The following is a 21122-nucleotide window of genomic DNA, read 5'->3' as shown; positions in this document are numbered from 1 at the left end:
TCTATTATTTTTTGGTACATGCCCGATCCCCTGGGATAGAGCCATGCCCAATGTTTGTGTGTCTTGTGTTTCGCCTACAGGCCACAATTCTTAACAGATCTTTTTGAAACTTTGCATACCTATTCCTTATACCCTAAGGATGACCCCTATTGTTTTTGGGTGATTGCCCAACCCCAGGGGCAGAGCCACACTCATTTTTTCTTTGTCTCTGTGTGTTGCCTACAGGCCACGATTCTTAATGGATCATCTTTGAAATTGGGATATGTATTCCCTAAAACCTAAGGACGACAACTGCATGCCCCGACCCTCAGGGGCAGAGCCACACCCAATTTTTGTGTTTATCGATTACAGGTCACAATTCTGAATGGATCAACTTGGTACTTGGCATATGTATTCCTTATAGCCGAAAGGTGTCAACTATTGATTTTGATGAATGCCCCGACCCACGCCCAATTTTAGCGCCCGAAGGCCACAATTCTGAATGGATTATCTTGGAACTTGGTATACTTATTCCTTATACCCTAAGGACGGCAACTATTGATGTTGGTGCACAACCCCTGCCCTTTCGGTTGTACGTGGCAAGGAGTAGGGGCGCCTGTCCAACCTCATGGGTTTCCTCCCACTGCTAAAGACTCCTACACATAAGCGAACTATTGAAATAGAATTGAACCATGTGTTAGTCCCGAAATGACCTAGTTTGTGTCAAGTGGATGTTAAACCCCATTTCTCCCGCTCTTCCTGCCCTTTTAGCGGTGCCACACCCACTTTTTGTTGATATTTTGTCTGTAAATGATATACAGGTTGCAATTATTAACAAATTTGGATCAAATTTGGAATGATCCAGCATAGGGTTGTACCTATATACAGTATATTGGTCCCATGTCCAACCCCCAGGGACAGAGCAATGCCCAATTTTTGTGTTTTATGTCTACAGGCTGGAATTCTAAACGGATCATCTTGGAACTTGGCATATTTATTCCTTATACTGCAAGGAGAGCAACTTTTTATTTTGGTGCATGTCCCGACCCCCAGGGGTGTGGTACCACACCCACTTTTTTGTTAGTTTTTATCGGTAAATACTCTGCAGGTTGCAATAATTAACAGATTTTGTTCAAATTCAGCATATCAATCATTTCAATAACAGGGTGGTACCTATTTATATTGTTCCATATCCAACCCCCAGGGGCAGAGCCACACCCACTTTTTGTATTTTTTTATGTCTGAATGGATCATCTTGGAACTTTGCATATTTATTCCTTATACCGTAAAGACAGCAACTATTTATTTTGGTGCACACCCCAACCCCCTGGGGCAGTGTCAAACCCACTTTTTGTTAATATTTTCTCTGTAAATTTGGCAAAACAAACCTAACGCCTAGCCTTCTTTGCCTCTTGTCATATTACAGCCATTTCATATTTCATTCTCTTCATTTTAAAAAGTACCATATCAATCAAAGCAAGAATGTGGACGTATATTGCAGCGTTAGCGATGCTCTTGTTCATCTGTGTTCAGCCACAAGACTTGTTTACAGCAAATCAGCACATTTCACTGAACTCACCAAAGTACTTTGAAATCGACTATACTGACTGTCATATGACATCTCCACTAAATTCAAATCAATTTGGCAAGTCAATAAAAGCGCCTATAGTTTCATTACATTAATACATTGACTAAGTTCGATGATGAGCATTTTCTCTCCTTAGATTAAACACAGATAAGCCGAGTGGCAGCGAGCAGGGTGAAACTTGGTTTGATAATGAGCCATTTAGTAATTTGAGGCTCTATATATTATAAAAGAACAAGTAATTAATCAGTCATCTATTTATTTTGGTGTTTTAGGTGTGGGACATCACCCTGTTTGTTTATTATCCCGGGAGGTTTTTTTTTTTAGGGCGCCTTACGACAGGCTAAATCTAAAACTATTCATCTGATTAACAATATTTTAGGAAAATGACTACCTGATATTTTAGGTAACTATTTTAGATTTTGTGTTGTTAGCCTGATGGCAACATACCAAAATGATTGTACTACATTTAGTTAATTCTATATTTTAAACCATACCATTTTATAATAGACAGATTCTTGAAGATGTCTTCAATGATTTTAAAGACAAAAAAAACAAAAAAAAACCTGTAAGGACACATAGGTTTTATATTATCAAAGCTTAGACACCTTTTAGTTATACACCCAGAAAGGTTAAAAACAATTGTATTAAATAAATATATTGCATTTATTTGACAATAAATGAGCAAGAACAAATCAAAAATAATTATTTTTGTGCATTTTTTTTTATGGAGAGAAAAGCTGGAAATGTTGAGAAATAAAATATGAAGAAGAGTAATTTGAGCTTCTGCTACTTCCATTTATTATATTATACTAAATTCACAGTAAACTTAAATATTAACCAGCGGCTGCCAGGCAGGATACGCCCACAATTTCGAGAGATGGATAGAGAACAAGCTAACAGGAAAGTGATTTTTCCTACAATCAAGGGCCATAATTCAGGAAATTACAATTCGATATGCGCATATATCGAAAGGAACTGAGATCTTTGTGTTATAAACTTACATTTCAAGTTTCAACAAAATCGGATAAGGATTGTGACCTGTAGAGAGTCCACAAACAATTGTGGACGGACGGACAGGGGTGACGGCATAATACGTCCACATGAAAATGTGGGCGTATAAAAAACAAACAAACCCATAAATGTCTACAAATTTATAATAAATTGTACCAGTATATAAAATTTTAAATAAATTATATAGATATTTTATATGAACAAAAAATAAAATATAAACAAAAAATATAAACTATTTTGTGCATTTATTTTATGGACATAGGACATAAAATAATGTCATTGTCCAGTGGAACAATAATATAATGATATGCTTAGAATGGAATTAGTATTTCCACCTGACTTTTTAAACATTTCATTTGAACACACTACAGTAACAACGGCAACAGTCAGAATATCACTAGGAAAACTGAAACATTAAATCTGGTCTGGTAGGCCTATCATTTTTTATCTCTTGGGCACGGACAACGATCTTCCTGTGCTACACCATTTAAAGCTTGTTCAATATGCTTACCACAACCTGAAGTGAAAGAGATAATTTTTTTCTGAGTAACCTGTTGCAAGGCATTGGAAAACTATGTCCACCAACAACTTTGTGAATGTATAGCTAGACAATTGTGAGCATTCTGTCAATATTTTTATTGGTGTTAAGAAGTGAATTGCAATACTGTTAGCCTACTGCGAGTACTGGGATGGATGTATTGTTATGGTTCTAAGGTTAGTAGCCAGGGAGCCATTGTGGCTCATTATACATGTACATGTATTGTAAAATGACTCTACTAGTACTAGCTAGATAGTCTAAGTTAAATTAGTAACCAGGAGATTCTGACTCAATCGTGGCTTGAGCTGACCATGTCCATAGTTTAAATGTTTGCCAGTAACCAGGGGCGGATTGGGGCCGGGAACCAGCCCGGGCTCCGGGTCGGAGCGGCCCCTTTTACTGGCCAGCAGACCAGCTATCACCAAATTTTGCTGAGGCCTTAAAATTGAATTTTTTTTTTGATATACGAACCATTGGAAGACGTTTCTGGCGTATCCCCACAAACAGGGTGCAGGTGACTTAATAATTAGTAAATTTGCGGGTGAATCAGATAAAATTTTCGGATGAAATTCGGAATCCCCATTGCAAGATTCCAAATTCAGGCCCATACCCAGCAACACCTTCCCAGAAAGTCTATTATACCAGCACATCCCAGACTCTATAATGATGGCGTGGCGGCCTGTTAAAGCCACCGGCCACATACAACATGTTCATCATCACTCCATGGCCGGTCCAATACCCCCGCCCCCCATATAATGTTCAGCAGAAAAAAGGTTTTTTAGACGAATTGGACAAAATTATTTTTTTCATTTTTTGTCCGACCGGCCCTTCGGGCACCCGATGGCCCAATCCGCCCCTGCCAGTAACACAGGTGTGGACAAGAACATGATTTTTCAAAAAATTTGATTTACTGACACTGTTTTTTTTTCTTCATCATATCATATTTTTCAAATTGTTTTCATTTAGATCTACTTTTAATGCCTCATCAAAAAGATAATGTATTTTTTAAATTTCTTGATGTTTTTTTATTATTATTTTCTTCCTATTTGATAATTTGGTGCTAAACCATATAATATTTACTATCAAACAACAAAAAAAAACCCCCTCAGTCAGATGTAACACACCAATCTGAACCGACAGACCCACAATACCTGCAGAGTTGTAAACGCAACACGGGGGGGGGGGGGGTTGGATGGGCGAATGGTTAGCACGTGCGTGCTGTATCATAAAAAAAACCTGTCATTGAGTCAACTGCCGTGGTTTCGAATCCCCGGTTGTACGTGACAAGGAGTAGGGTCGCCTGTCCAACCTCGTGGGTATTCTCCGGGTCCTCCTACTGCTATAAAGACCCCAACGCGCAAGCGAATTATTGAAATAAAATTAAACCATATGTTAGTCCCGAAATGACCTAGTTTGTGTCGAGTGGACGTTAAACCCCATCTCTCTCTCTCTCTCTAGTGTAAACGCAAAATAGTAGTCTTCCGACCATCACCATCAAAAAATTTGAAAAATATGAAATAAACTTGGAGAAAGATATCTATCAGAAAATCAGCGTTCATATTTAATTTAATATAATATGTACCTTCCCAGGTGGGTTTTCCACATTTTGGACAATCTACTCTTCGACACATTATTACCAGTTCTATTGCAGATATCTACCAGAAGCAATAACTAGCAACCACAGTAAACACTGACTTTTGGACACAGCTCACCAAATATAAATACGCGGTCACCAACGAAACAAGGGCCAAAGCTATTTTTAGTCTTCCTCTCCCTTTTGCTTTTCCCCCCTTTTGCATGGCGATTTTTGTTGACTTTTTGGTGAAGAATCGAAGAAAAGGGTTTGAACATACATTTTCTGCCAGGTTTTGGTGAATATTCATAATTCTGAGGCGGAAGGATACAAGAGTTGAAAGGTTGGTTGGGTTGAAATGTAGGGCCGAAAATTGCATGTTTATTTATCTCTACTTCCAGCTTGTGTATCACCAGCATGTATCTCAAGTTTTTCATGAAGAACCTCATACGTGCTTACAAGAGGTTGCCACGCGTTGCTCAATCTGTTGGAAAAAGTTAGAGCATGTCTAAAAAAATGAGAATTAACCTTTGACTTTAGTCATCAGCAGTATGGTCTTTTGATTTTCTCCTCAATTCAGTATAATTCCTTGCATCTTTAGGCGTCATGCAATACATTATTTATAAAATAATACACATTTAGTATTGATTTCTAAGAATCGGAATAAAAAAAGTATGCTTAGTGATTTTTTTAAACAATCAATTAATTTTATTAAAATTAGAAACCGATTCGCACTCTTTAGTTCATCCGTCATTTTTTAAAATATCGGTTTAGAGTTACTTCCCATAGGACTGTTCTCTATTTTAAGAGTTGTGCTATAGTTGGTCATTTCATGTAAACTAAACTAAAAACACGTGTTGGTTGTTAAAACGAAAGCAAAATGCCGTTTTTCATACGAAACAAACAAAAATCAGGAAAGGTACATGTCGTAGCTTCCATAAAATGAAATTGTCTTTCTATTGTGGGGCTAATTTTATTTTTTCTTGACTAGAAGAATCTCGGCGAATGACGACATTGTGAAATGTCCCATCGCAACTTGCAACTCTCCAAAATTCTCTACTTTTTATTTCTTCAAATCGAATGTTTACTCGTCCACACGAAAATTCTGACTTTGTCGTATCAAGTACAGCTTATTAATTCATTGTTTACTTGTGTGATGCATAAGCTTACCCAATTCTGTTACAACAGTCGTCTTAAAACATCAGAAAGACAGTCATCACTCAATGCGACACGGATTAGGCTACTTTAAAGTTTAATTATATAAACATGTGAACTAATCTTGTTCATGATCTGTCAATAAAGCTTGATTAATATTTGATACATAAAACAAAAACAACTGATCAGTAAAACGAATTTAGTTTCACGTGTAATTTTAACTAGTTCAGCTCTGAACGTAGGTCTCATTATACACTCGCCCTGTACCTTCTGGAACCGCCCTATTGAATCCTTGTCGAAAAAGTATCGGCCCCCCGTCAATATTTTTACTGCTAAACAGTTGTGTGTCCGTCCCTGTGAAGGCCTGTAAAATGTGAAAGAACATTTTAGTGAGAAAATAAGACCTTGCTTACCTCGCTAGAGTCAGTATGCGTGACACAACATGCTTTTAAAAATGTGTCCCCTTTTGCTAAACGGCTTGACAGAAGCCATTGAAATCTAAATATAGGGTAATGTACACATTTACGTAACTCGGTCATATATGACAAAACAAAATTTTGTTTCACCTGCTTACCTAAATTTACATCTATAACTGTAAAGCCTGATCTCTTACGAATACAATTATGTCAAAAATGTAACTTGAGAGATTGTCTAAGACATTTATCCATTTACTTTGATTTTTTTGCAGATAGGGAAAAGAAACAACCAGAAGTCTTCAAAACCGCCACCAGTCAAAATAAAACGACAAAAGGTTGATGAAAATATTGAAAGTGATTCTGATGTTGAAGGCAGGTCGGTTACATTTTTAACATGTCATCTTTGATTTAATATGTCTGCTTTAGATCATATGGTCTGTTGTTGAGTCAAGTGGCATTAATATTGAAATATCTTGCAAAGATCCAGTCGATTATAACATAACTCTCCTATAGTACAAAGTTTAAGAAACACTCCCTATTTCATGGATTCTGTACATTTCTGTATTGGGTGCTAACAAATTTTTTAATATTTATGAATTTAAAAGAGAATTATATTTTGATACCCTAAAAATTTAATCTGGTATTATCATAAAGAATTACATGCTATATTGATTTAATACAATGAGCTGGTACTGTAATTTATTAATGTATTTATGTTTTGTAGTGAACAAGAAGGGGATGGAAGACCGGCTGCTTACAGTTCTGATGAAGAACAGCAAATTGAAACAGCCCAGGAAAAGAAATTACGATTAGCTAAACAATACATTGAACAGTTAAAGAGAGAAGGTACTAGAAATAGTAGAAATAGACATGTTATGTTAATAAACATATGTACTCCCAAATGAAATAACAATATGGGGAAAGGTTGTAAAATTGTTGAATTTCGCAGTTTTGACCAAATTAAAATTGTGCTCTCCAAAATAACCATTCCAAAATCGAATATGGGTCAGTAGGTTTTTTGCCAAAATGTCTGATTACTGGGACTTAATCTCAGATACCCATTCTCATAGAAATCTGCAAGTAGATACTCAGATAGTAAACTGTTTCAATGGCATTTAGTAATTGAACTAGAGTATACAGGTCACAATTCTATGGAATACAATTACTGCTTTTTACTGAGCGACGTTTCGACTAGGCTTCTCTAGTCATTATCAAGCTATGATAAAAAATGAAAATATGACAGGACAATATATACATGTACACCACAATGCTAAGTTAATGATGACAAACCAGGGATGTAACTTAATTACGTGTACCTAATGGTAATCTGATTTAATTGTACGCTAATAAGTAATAATACCAATTAACCTAAAAAATTGACTAATTGATTAATGGATAAGTTGTTGTGGAGTATACACAGTGATTAGTGGGTTTTAATAATACAAACGTTGCAAGAAAATGAAAATTGATGAAATGTTATCAACGACCCCTTTCACTGAAATAAATACAAATGGTAAAAGAATAGATTGTTGTGGAGTATTTACAACGATTTGATGAGGTTTTGATAATGACAACATCCCACGAAGATGAGATTTGATTTGTGTTATAACCAAAATAATTGATATGTGGATGTTGATGCGAGTGATTACACTGATATACGAAAAACCCTTAGAACAATGACTGCACAATGATCAATAGTCCCCTGAAGGTTGACAATTTAAAATATTGAGTGGTACTTCACTGGATGTTATGGTGATGTAGAAAAGCAGGGTTAGAAATATTGAGTGCATTAAATTACAATAACCGCAGGCCTGAAAAGCAGAAATGCCTGAAAAGCAAAAATAGTTGGGAATTATTAGTTGTCATTTTTGCATATTATGATGGTTATTACAAACTTAAAGTTATTACTGGAATATTGATAAGTATTAAATATGATAAAAAAGAAAAAAGTAGAATTATGCTTAGCCTTGATTATGTGATAAGAATATCATACGCCCTGGGGAGGAACAATCCTTGATCTCTGTTCATCGTTGGTTTGTGTCGTCGTATATGAATGGCTTCATGTAATCGGCGCGCTCTCTTGTTGCTTATATTCTTGCATAGTGGTTTTACGTTGGACCATTGGACTCTGTGGCGAGGGTTGGAGTTCAAATGTTCAGCTACAGCTGAGTTGTTGGTTGCTGCTTTCGACTTGTGGTCATCTATCCTTTTATTTAATGGTCGCTTTGTCTCCCCGATGTATGCAATCCCACAATTGCATACTATTTGATAAACACATCCCTTTGGTTGTGGTGGTTGTGTAGGATTTTGTTTACCATTGGCTCTTAATATATCTTTAGTGCTGTAGCTTTTTGTGAAAGTTACATCTATTTCTGGTTGTTGCATTAGTAGCCGTTTGATTTGGTAGGAGACTTTGCCGTTGAAAGGAAGGAAGATTCTGACTGGGGCAGTCGGGGTTTTTGGTTTAGCTGCACTCGCCGACAGGGTCTTGTTGATGGCGTTTGTCACAAACTTCCCTGGATAGCCGTTGAAATTTGTGAAGACATGTTTGAGATGATCAATTTCCTTGGAGAGGCTCTCAGGATCACATATCTTTTTCGCACGGTTCACCAGATAATGACTAGAGAAGCCTAGTCGAAACGTCGCTCAGTAAAAAGCAGTAATTGTATTCCATAGAATTGTGACCTGTATACTCAGATAGTAAACTAAATAAGTAACCAAACAGTTGCTATTTGGGTTTTGTATTTTATTAATTGTCTTCAGTCAATGTATGTTGTTTGTGGTATTGTTTATGCTTAAACTTAGCAAAGCTACATAATTTGACTGAATATCTAATATGTTGGGCTCTGAGCGGGTTGTATTTATGCTATATCAGTTTCTAACTTGAAAATAGTGCTTGAATAATGCAGTGATGTTACAGCATGGAAATCCACTATTTATTATAGAAATATTATGAACAGAGAGATTTCATCTGTCATCATGGTGAATATTCAATTAAGAATATTAATATGAACTTTTCATCACATTTATATCTCAATCTTTGGCGTTATATTCTTTTCAAAACTGTCTCACATCCTCAGACTGTTCTTAATCAGTCAGAGACGACAAACCTGTTAATTATTCAGTCAATGTCCAAATCAATAATGCATCATAGAATTTTTTTTATGGCTATCTGTTTTTCTACCTGTAACATGATTAACATGCAGAAATGATAACAATGGCAGTAAGTGAAATTACATCAAATGGAAGTAGTGGTTTTGTGACACTCTGGAACACTGTCTTGTTATAACTAAGTTTATATATCAAATACAACATCCATAATACAATGGTTATATACAGGAAACTACACACACAGCTATGACATTAAATATAAACTAAATATACATTCGCGATCCCCTAGTTTGTGTTTTGCGGTGGTGTTTCCTAGCTTCTCAGCCTAGGAGGCTGTGGGAATGTCCTTCTGAGAATATGAGATGATGTCCTCTCCCTGGCCTCTAAGCCGAGGAGACTGTGGGTATGTTGTTCCCTTGGGAACTCCGAATGATGTCTAAAGAAACTTAAGCCCCTCACATTCTTTGTAAAGAGCATACGTGCATGAGTCATGCATTGAACCCCCGGGAAAGTGGCGAGGTACACCTTTATCTGATTGGTCAACTGCTCAGAGGCTACCTACCAGAAGGCGGTCAGTTTCCCGCGTGTCTAAAGCATGGGATTACCATATTTGGATTATCAGACTATGATGTCATTGCCCGATTTTTATCTACCAAACATATCCTTGTTAGCCTAGTTCTTGTTGTCACTGGTACTAGCTAACAACTTCAATACATTAACCAGAGCATCTTTATAGAGAACTTAATTAAACTCTACAGTATATAGGCCTAATAGTATTACAGTATGGTAAATTAAAATATTTATTGGGATAATCCTGAATTTATTGTCTTTCTGTTAACATTGCAGAAGCAGAAAAATTAGAAGATAAAGAAATAGATGATGATGTGATAGCATCTAGATTAAAACGTGACATAGTAAGTAAAACTAATGATCTGTAAAATATATAGTTAGTGATGTTTGTTATTGTCCTGTTGCTGTAACAAGTTTATTTATTGTTTACTTGTAGCTAGAAAAATCACAGAAACTTCATTATGATAGAGCAGATAATGTAAGTAGTTTATAAATTTTTATGAAAATAGATTTGATGAAATATATCTGTTCGTTACCACATAAAGTTATTGTCATAAGCATGGATTACTGAAATAATGTATATTTATGGTCATCATTCTATTGTCATTCAGATTGATGGAATTTTTACAAATTTGCTGGGATTGTTCATTGGTCATTAGGAAGAATCCTATAGAAGTTCAGACTTTTCTCGGAATGATCTTCCCATTTATTTTACAATATATAACAAAGTTCTTGTCAAAATTTTCAAACTTGATACAGATAGTTCATTAGAGCATAAATTTCTAATACTTTTTGCCAAATTATCTTTTTGCTCCCATTTTGACTGTTAAAGCAATACAGGACAAAGATGGATGACTTTGCTGCTTGTAGGCTTAGAGCTACTCTATTGTTATCAATATTTGCATTACAATACAACCGAAAATATAGTACCTCAAGAAGTTTGTTTCAGTTTTACTTATTTGTTCTCTCATGAATTCAATAATGTTTGAGATGCCTTCTCTTTGGCAAAAATAGATTTAACCAGTCACAGTGACTCAAATCAGACATCAAATAGAACAGATAACTGTTAAAAGAAGTTAAATTGTTGTATACTCTTCAAAAAAAGTAGGGGATATTCAGAAACAATACAAAACTACGGAAATGCACTGCTGTTTTTATTAGAGGTAACCAGTGTATGTTAATAGCAGGCCAATTGCCTACACAGTTCATATGGGCGGCTTATCTGACGGCCCCATTTCACTCGCAGAGATACACTGTCAAAAGTGAAAATGGACGTTTTTGATTTTTGTCTTAATAATGAGTAATTGCTCCACCATTCCTCAGACATTCAGCAATTCATCGTGGCATGCTCCTAAACAATTATTTTTGTAAGAGATGCTTACAATTATACCCGTTGTTCACCTTTAGAGAATTTCAATTTTTTTTGTAAGAGATGCATATAATTATACCCGTCGTTCACCTTTAGAGCGTATGGCGAAATGATTTCTCGCTCAAGAATCGTCGCTATTCAACTCTTTCTTACGTTTTCAACCAGTGGTGATGATATAATTTGAAATAATGATATCCGATCGGCATGCTTGTATATCTTGTATGCCGTATATAAAGGCACAGTTCAACTATCTAAATATTTAATTTTCTTCGAAAGGATCTGTCGGCCATTTTGATTACATGTATTACCATTTTTTTAAGACGAAACGAAACATCAAATAATCACCGCTTAGATTGATCATTAGGAGTAAATAATTACTTGAGATAGGCTTTATATACATCATTAGCAATTATCAATCAACTAATCATTAATCCAAGACAACTGATTAGTATTACTCATTGACGCAATCACGATTATCAGTTGATTAATTTAAGGTATTTCGCCACGTGATTGACACTCAATTAATGGTTAATTCAGGATAAATACGATTAGAAACATAAGATTTTTTTCCACCAGTTCTGAAAAAGAATCGCCAGTACCGCAAAACATTATCGCCAAAATAAAATTTTAATCGCCACTTTCATATTTTTATCGCAAATTGCGACTTTGGCGACCGACAGCGTGAGCCCTGCTCTCGAAGCATGTCAAATGTCCATGACTATTTATCATATCGCAACCTGCATAGGTATTTGCATTTCAATATCCCCTACTTTTTTTGAAGAGTATATATTGTGCATTATTCTGATTAAAACACAGATCCTTTTTCGTTTGGGTTTTTTTATAGTTCAAAATTTCGTTTTATTTATCGATACTACACTAGGATCAGGAAGAGTTGTTATATAACAGGCATTCTGGATGGTGTGAGGGATTAGCCAATGAAACCATCTGTTACGGCGACTTCTTGGCATGCCATGCAGGGAACTGTGGGTAAACCACTAGAAACGTCAACGTAGATTGATTAACCAAAGTCTGACATCATAGGATCAAAAGCCGCTTGTACGACCCCTGACGCAACCTTCCAGTACAACTGGTCAGATCATCATGTAGTGTAGGCCGTAGGCCATCGAAAGTATAAAAAAACGAAACAAAATAAAGATCTGTATTTTAATCCGATTGATTGTGCATGAACTCAAAAACTATTTAAATTGTAATGAAATAAAGATTTATATTTACATATAGATGTATTTACATTGTCTTTTTTTTGTAGTTATTACAACCAGAGCCAGAATTAATTAAAGTATTACGAGGCCACAAGTTATCTGTAACTTGTATAGTGATATCATCAGATGATAGATATATTTACTCAGCGTCTAAAGATTGTTCTATTATCAAATGTAAGTTCATTATTTAATGTTTTTTTAGCAAACAAATAAGTGAGTGAAGACAACTTGTCATTTCATAAGAAACTGAAAAGTTCTTATGTTAAGGCCACACCAAAAAATATATTGTGGTTCTCAGACAATCCTCACCAAAAATCTGATGTGGGAGAGAGGTTTTTATTTTTATATGTACATTTTGTCAAAGGATCACTACTTGGCTAAATGACTTCTATAGGCACATCAAATTGTTGTTTATAGGAATATATGATTAAGCAATATCATTTATGATTGTCATCAGGGTTGTGTACCATATTTTAGGGGGTAAAATTAAAAAAAAAAATGACTAAAAAAATAAAAACTCTGTAACTGTCGCCCCTCGATGTCAAATGACATCGTCTGCTAATAATAACACCCGTACGGCAAAGTCAACGCAGATTGTTCTGACTTTTGCTATTGTTATTCCAATCAAAATACTAGTCGGCATTTCTAAATATATTCTGGCTTGTTTCATTTTTATTATACGTCCACATTCATAATGTGAACGTATTATGCCGTCGCCCCTGTCTGTGTGTGTGTGTGTGTGTATGTATGTATGTGTGTGTGTGTGTGTGTGTGTGTGTGTGTGTCTGTGGTTCGCCTACAGGGCGCAATTCTTCATGGATTTTCTTCAAACTTGGTATACTTATTCCTTATACCCCAAGGAAGATCCCTATTGTTTTTGGTGCATGCCCGACCCCCCGGGGCAGAGCCACGCCCATTTCTAGTATTTGTTTGTTTGTCGTCTACAGGCCACATTTCTTAACTAATAATCTTGAAACTTTGCATACACATTCTTTGTACCCTAAGGAACATCCCTATCGTTTGGGGTGCATGCCCAACCCCCAGGGGCAGAGCCACGCCCATTTTCTTTTCGTGTGTCTTTGTGTCGCCTACAGGGCGCAATTCTTACTGGATTTTCTTCAAACTTGGTATACTTATTCCTTATACCCCAAGGAAGATCCCTATTGTTTTTGGTGCATGCCCGACCCCCAGGGGCAGAGCCACGCCCATTTCTAGTTAATTGTGGTATGAATTCTTCTGCTTAAATAACGATAAGAGTTATGCCCCTTTATTTTCGGTAAAATGTCCGACAAGAACCACATCCCTATAGTTTTTGGTGAATGTCCAACCCCCAGGGGCAGAGGCACGCCCATTTTCTTTATGTGTGTCAGTACAGCTTGCAATGCTTAATCAGTCGTCTTGAAAACTTTTTTATACTTATTCCTTATACCCTAAGGCTGACCTCTATTATTTTTGGTGGATGCCCGACCCCCTGGGACAGAGCCCCGCCCAATGTTTGTGTGTCTTGTGTTTCGCCTACAGGCCACAATTCTTAACAGATCCTTTTGAAACTTTGCATACCTATTCCTTATACCCTAAGAATGACAACTGCATGTCCGGTGACCCCCAGGGCCAGAGCCACACCCAATTTTTGTGTTTATCGTTTACAGGCCGCAATTCTGAATGGATTAACTGGGTACTTGGCATATGTATTCCTTATAGCCTAAGGGTGTCAACTATTGATTTTGGTGAATGCCCTTACTGAAAGGATTATCTTGGAACTTGGTATACTTATTCCTTATACCCTAAGGATGGCAACTATTGATGTTGTCATTTCAATAACAGGGTGGTGCCTATTTATATTGTTCCATTTTCAACCCCCAGGGGCAGAGCCACACCCGATTTTTGTATTTATCATCTACAGGCTGCAATTCTGAATGGATCATCTTGGAATTTTGCATATTTATTCCTTATACCGTAAAGACAGCAACTATTTATTTTGGTGCATGCCCCAACCTCCTGGGGCAGTGTCATACCCACTTTTTTGTTAATATTTTGTCTGTAAATTTGGCAAAACAAACCCAACGCCTAGCCTCCTTTTCATTCTCAATCAAAGCTGGAACGTGGACGTATATTCCAGCGTTAGCGATGCTCTTGTTAAAAAATGTAACCACCATTCAAAATATAGGACTTCAAACCCCATTTCATTTCATTTCATTTATTTCAAAGGATAGTAAATAATGTATACTAATGACATGCACTGTTCACTAAAACATTCAAAGTTATTCACTATAAATGGCGATACTAATAGTTCACCAATCACCAATGTTGTGTTATATGAGAAGTAATTTATATTTTTGATTGTAGGGGATATTAAATCATGTAAAAAGGTTCAGAGTATTGCTGGTGGAAGAAAGGGTACAGCTCACATTGGTCATACATCACATATATTATCATTAGCTATAACTACAGATAGTAAATATCTGGTAAGATATTATCTTTATTGTACATCGTTAAATGGTCTGTAGGTGTTCTGTCTGGTAACTTTAATGCACACATATAAAGATTAATATGGACTGGACAAGAGTATAATTATTTTACCGGTTATGCTTCCAATTAACCATACTGCTCTCACACTGCTAACAATGTAGAGAGACTGTATTGAGGATGTGTTTTAGGTGCAGAAATTTTATTTTTGGACTACAGATTTTAGCTTGAAAGGAATATTACATGTATTTTCTATGGGATTTCAGTGGTTTAATTTTATATATCGCATTCATACCAGTATTTTATATATCACATTCATACCAGTATTTTATATATCACAGTCATACCAGTATTTTATATATCACATTCATACCAGTATTTTATATATCACATTCATGTACCAGTATTTTATATATCACATTCATACCAGTATTTTATATATCACATTCATACCAGTATTTTATATATCACATTCATGTACCAGTATTTTATATATCACATTCATACCAGTATTTTATATATCACATTCATACCAGTATTTTATATATCACATTCATGTACCAGTATTTTATATATCACATTCATTTTATATATCACATTCATACCAGTATTTTATATATCACATTCATACCAGTATTTTATATATCAGTATTTTATATTACAGGCTTCTGGTGATGTAAATAATTTATTACAAATATGGAATCCTGACACATTGCAACATATTAAAACATTTCATGGTCATAGAGGTCCGGTTTCTGTAAGTTTTTTTGTTACTAATCTGTATATGAATAGAAATTCTTGTATTTTTGAAGTGACAAGGATTAAGGGTAGCCAGCTTAGCTTCGTGGATTTTATCCAGATTTACGAGTTCCACTCAAACTAAAAAACACTGCACTCGTTCTAATTTAATAAAAATACTATGTTTGTCTTGAAATGAACTAGTAGGTGTACACCAATCTGTGCATGGGCCGGCATCTTTTTTCATCCCATCTTAACGACTAGACACACTTTTCTTCTGAGCCCTGTCAGTGCCAACCTTGATGTGTGAAAGCGAGGATTCAAACTTAAACATTCCAGTCAATCGTCCAGTGCCCTGGCGCAGGGGCGTAAAATATTTTTTGAATCCATTAGTCTACTGTCAGGAACTAGCCCGGCATTAATATCCACTAGTCCATAGTTTGACCAGGTACAAGATTTAATCTTCAATATTTTGGCATATGCTTTGTTGCCTGCCAACCTATTGTTTTTGATAAAGATCGTAGACTTGATTGCCTAATAATTAAGGATGTATACGCTACTCGGTTAACCAGTCATGGTTCGGTTGCACTGGTGAAACGGTTAAAAAAAGTACAATCCGATATTCGTTTTCATATCATATCTGACCTTTAAAACCAGGAATGGTAGCCACAACAATGTTTTGTTTTCACTAAAGACCATATAAATACTTCATATAGCACATGTCATTTATAATATATCACGGTAAATTAACGTCCTTTAATTCCCGCTCGAAGATTTGTATATGTTACGTTATTATTAGCACTTACTGCAAAGCACAAGATAGCCTCGACTGATTGACAAATTAATTGTTTTACCGTATTTATTTACCTGGTCACTCTATAAAGAGTCTCAAAATGAAACAAATCAGTTTGATGTGCTGATATAATATTAAAATAGACAGGATAGTAAAATTGTTTATATTATCACTCGAGTGCCATGCTGCGTGCCAATAGGGTCAAAGTTGACGACACACGGGTCACTGGAACCATTCATCATGGCGTGTGTGTAATGAACATGGTAGTAAATTCTTTGGAAATACCCGACATGTTAAATAATCAAAATTATCTTGTATTTAAAAATACACAAGGTATGCTTTCAAATATTTATGTCAGAACTAATCTAATATAAAGTATAAGCGAGTCTTTTGTTTTTAAATCAACCTGATTTCAACTGGTTTATACTGACCTGTCAAAGCTTGCAAGATGGAGAAATGAAATGTCAAGAATGAATGAATAGAAGGGGTACAAAAAATGTCCATATGGCTCTAAGTTTTACTACAGAAAATCTATTGTTGTGATTGAGTTTTCCTTGGAATTTGAGAAATAAATGTGGGATGTTTTACAACTTATTTATCTATATCGTCACTAGTTTAATTCACAAACTGGTGAAAGGGCACTAGCCCAGGAGTAGTACGGCTAAATAGATCACTAGCCCGTAAGTTAGTTTTGGTAGCCCCGGGCGTCGGGCTAGTGGATTTTTACAACCCTGCCCTGGTGACTTGACCACCACAGCTCAAGATGATAATAAACCCTCTTATCACAAATGAATGAATAACCTATAAATATTGTGATATATCAGCATGTTGTTTTATTTACAGGGTTTATCATTTAGAAAAGGTACACATCAGTTATTTAGTGCTTCACATGATAGATCTGTTAAAATCTGGAATTTAGATGAAATGAGTTATGTAGAAACTTTGTGAGTACTTTCTGTTTGAATTGTATATTTTAAAATGTCATATTCACAGTAGACAAAACTGTTGGTCCTAAAGATCTTGGGAGCAATACAACATTATATGATAGGACGAAAGGTGTGCAGTAGATGATAGATCAAATCTAATACCATTCCAAGATATTGAGTTTAGGATCAAATTAATGAAAAAAATGCAGTGTTTTTGAAAAAAAAACCCAAATATGGCTGCTGTTTATAATTAGTATTCTGATGTCTAAAATACCCTTCACTAGGTTAAACAATTGTTAGTTAATTTTTAACATATTATTTTTGTAGATTTGGTCATCAAGACAGTGTAACAAGTATAGATAGTTTAACTAGAGAAAGGGCAGTAACTTGTGGTGGTAGAGATAATAGTATCAGAGTATGGAAAGTTGTGGAAGAATCACAATTAGTGTTTAATGGTAAAGGGTAAGCATTTTAAAATACAATCATCAATGAAGGAGTTTTCCATGGAATTGTCACAATTATTTAAGGGGTATTTTCACTAAATCGTTTTAGAATATGTTTACTTTGAAAAAATAATACCAATAAAATGAATAAAATAATTTTAAAAAAAAAGTGGTATCAGGTGTTTTAAATACAGTAAACACACTCTTGTCATATGCATGACTTGTCACATGCATGACTTGTCACTGATGAATATGAGCAATTAGTTGATGTCATTCTTCAATCCGTGTGTTGAAACAAGATTACCTCCCCTTAGACCACAAACTTTCTTGATTGATAAATGTTTCTTTGCATACATTTATTTTTCTACCTGCTTTATAATTTAGAAAGTATATTTGTATATAATTGGGTTGCAATTGTTGTTTTTCAGAGGTTCAATAGATTGTGTTGCATTAATTGATGAGGCTAGCTTTATAACTGGTCATGATAACAAGTAAGTCTAAACATGTCATCAGTAGTCATATAAAATAATGATAAACTTATCCTTCATTAACCAGCAGGTCCCGGGTTCAACCTTGTTTTGTCTGGGAAAATTCCTCTGGATTTGCCTGTCTGGTCCCCCCTTTGACAGTGGTGCAGGACTCTTATAATTGTAGTTCTCTAGCTTCATGGAGTGTATTAAAGAATGAATTGTTATAATTGTAGTTCTCTAGCTTTATGGAGTGTATTAAAGAATGAATTGTTATAATTGTAGTTCTCTAGCTTTATGGAGTGTATTAAAGAATGAATAGTTATAATTGTAGTTCTCTAGCTTTATGGAGCGTATTAAAGAATGAATTGTTATAATTGTAGTTCTCTAGCTTTATGGAGCGTATTAAAGAATGAATTGTTATTATTGTAGTTCTCTAGCTTTATGGAGTGTATTAAAGAATGAATTGTTATAATTGTAGTTCTCTAGCTTTATGGAGTGTATTAAAGAAGAAATCTGTATTTACCAGATATGGTGCACATGGTGAGAAACAGGAGGGTAGTAAATTAGTAACGGAAGAGAATTGGATAACGTCAGTTGCTTCTCTTCAATATTCAGATGTTGTGGCATCAGGTAAATTTTATTTTTTGATTGACATATTGGCCGAAATTATTTCATCACAAAGATTCATTATTGTCCGAATTGTGATATCTAGTAAGGAAAGTCAGGTGGCTCAGTGTGTTAAATGTTGGCATGCTAAACGGGAGCGTCTGTGTTCAGTTCTGCCATTGGCTGAGAAAGTTCATTAGAATTTTACAGTGGTTCCCTTTTGTCAGTGGTGCAGGACAGAGGGCCTACCAAGGAACAATGTTGTTTGGGTGGGAGGAAAAACTGAGCTCCTGTGTTCACATTGGCGTGCATGTAAAAGATTGCTTTGCAGATGGAATTCAAAAAGAGAGTCTGCCATAGCATCACTGTCAGGGAAAAATTTTCCACATAGCACACTACATGGCATATGCCCATCTTCATTAGCCCAGTCGGAGTAGAACTGTAGGTAAACCACATTTCATTTGATGATAGGGGGGGTTGAATGGCTGAATGGTTAGCACATGCACGCTGTATCATAAAGTCTGTCATTGAGTCAACTGGCGTGGTTTCGATCCCCAGTGGTAAGTGACAAGGAGTAGGGTCCCCTTTCCAGACTCGTGGGTTTTCTCCGGGTCTTCCAGTTTCCTCCCACTGCTAAAGACGCCTACACGCTAGCGAATTATGGAAATAAAATTGAACCATATGTTACTCCCGAAATGACCTAGTTTGTGTCGAGTAGACGTTAAACCTCATTTCTCTCTCTCTCATTTGATGATATCTAGTGATTATAGGAACTTAACCAATTGAATGTGTTCTTAGATACTATTGATTATTAGCAGGTTCGAAAGATGGTTGTATTCGTTTGTGGAAAGTTGGTCGAGATATGAGATTTTTACATTTATTATACACAGTACCTGTGGTAAGATTATTAACTTTGCTTATAACTATTGAATGTTAAAGGGGCATTATGGGAGATTAGATAAAGGTCTGACAGTTCTCACTATAATAGTTAACAAATAGATAACATAAAGAGAATATGCTGAAAATTTCAGCCAAATTGCTCCACTCAGAACCAAGATATTAGCGATTGAATTTTCAGCCTAGTCTCGATCATCATTACTAAAGTCGGTACGATAAAAAAAACTAGTGTCAACTAGAACTTACTTTGCACCACGTGTTTTGTCTGGTAAAAATAAAGTTCTTTCCAGTTCTGTTTATTGTCGATGAAATTTCTTAAACATACGATTATTGTGCTATTTCCAGAAAGGTTTTGTGAATTCCATGAAGTTTTCTAATGATGGCAAGTTTTTGGTAGCTGGAGTTGGTCAGGAACACAGGTTAGGAAGATGGTGGAGTATTAAAGAAGCTAGAAACAGTGTGTGTATAATACCAGTTATAAATAAACCAACAGATACGACTGATACCTCTATAACTAATCCCACATCTATAACTAATCCCACAGATATATCTGAAACAACTATAAATAATCCCACAGATGATACAACAGTACAGTCCTGATATACCAACTTAATATTACATACTATATCTGTGCCTTGTTGGAAAGAGAATTGTAAAGGACACTAAGGATTAAAACTTTATCTTTTAAAACAAGACTTTATCTAACAGTTGACCTCAAATGTTAGGTCACTGCTACAGGCTATTTTAGAAGGTAAATATAAAAACCAGTATGAATGTAATAAAGAATTGAGTGTAAGAAGATGATAATGACAGTCAGACATTTTATTGAGAAGAATGAAATGTATATATACATGTATATATCTGTACATGTACTAGGTTTTACATCAACAAGATGTTAATACATAAAACTATGTAAATAACAAATACTTTGTTTGTTTATATTAAACTCTAGTCATGATAATAGTATATTTTGCCCATAATTCAACCCCACATAATTATCTCATACCAATCCTGATTTCAAAATATGTTATAGTCGGTTTCCTTGATCTGTGGGAAGGCTGAATACCATTTGCAGTTTGCCAGGAAAAGATCTTTTCCATCAGAAAATCTCACAAATATTTTTGATATTAGATTCCTCTAATATCTGCATTATTGAAGACGTATTAAGTCATTGTCCCTTCAAGAAAAAGTTTCTCGATTAAAACTTTGTTATATGGATATAGCAATATATACCAAAATATGAAAATTTGTAG

General features: G+C 35.4%; 1 protein-coding gene and 1 long non-coding RNA gene across 4 annotated transcripts; one reads left to right on the top strand and one right to left on the bottom strand.

The window, feature by feature from the left end:
* Positions 1-2806: 2806 nt before the first annotated feature.
* LOC126827230 (uncharacterized) lies at positions 2807-4838 on the bottom strand. The gene is made up of 2 exons (XR_007682612.1): positions 4699-4838; positions 2807-3095 (listed from the first exon to the last, which is right to left on the bottom strand). It is a non-coding gene; the product is annotated as an uncharacterized LOC126827230 (long non-coding RNA).
* A 625-nt stretch (positions 4839-5463) lies between these two features.
* On the top strand, positions 5464-20780 carry LOC126827231 (U3 small nucleolar RNA-interacting protein 2). Of its 3 annotated transcripts, none has more exons than XM_050556474.2 (14): positions 5464-5608; positions 6533-6636; positions 6985-7106; positions 10218-10285; positions 10378-10419; positions 12578-12704; positions 14877-14995; positions 15661-15753; positions 17371-17471; positions 17781-17915; positions 18325-18387; positions 18845-18996; positions 19788-19870; positions 20215-20780. In XM_050556474.2, the coding sequence occupies exons 1-14, from the start codon at positions 5570-5572 to the stop codon at positions 20467-20469; spliced, it is 1503 nt and encodes a 500-aa protein (XP_050412431.1). In that variant the 5' UTR covers positions 5464-5569; the 3' UTR covers positions 20470-20780. The 3 variants fall into 3 exon arrangements, with proteins under 3 accessions (XP_050412431.1, XP_050412430.1, XP_050412429.1); XM_050556473.2 differs by lacking the exon at positions 5464-5608 and adding an exon at positions 5685-5812 and having other exon boundaries at positions 19791-19870; XM_050556472.2 differs by lacking the exon at positions 5464-5608 and adding an exon at positions 5685-5812.
* Positions 20781-21122: the final 342 nt, after the last annotated feature.

This window comes from Patella vulgata, chromosome 7 (genome assembly GCF_932274485.2).
Source record: "Patella vulgata chromosome 7, xgPatVulg1.2, whole genome shotgun sequence".
Taxonomy (NCBI): domain Eukaryota; kingdom Metazoa; phylum Mollusca; class Gastropoda; family Patellidae; genus Patella; species Patella vulgata.
The sequence above is the reverse complement of the archived record's forward strand: the minus strand, read 5'-3'. Positions and strand labels throughout refer to the sequence as shown.

What these genes read in the sequence shown, in the direction of transcription:
- LOC126827231 (XM_050556472.2), top strand. Translation starts at nt 5,711, where the DNA reads ATGTCCCATCGCAACTTGCAACTCTCCAAAATTCTCTACTTTTTATTT. An exon ending in CTAGATTAAAACGTGACATA is followed by an intron (nt 10,286 to 10,377) that starts GTAAGTAAAACT and finishes GTTTACTTGTAG; the next exon opens with CTAGAAAAATCACAGAAACT. An exon ending in ATGAGTTATGTAGAAACTTT is followed by an intron (nt 17,472 to 17,780) that starts GTGAGTACTTTC and finishes TTATTTTTGTAG; the next exon opens with ATTTGGTCATCAAGACAGTG.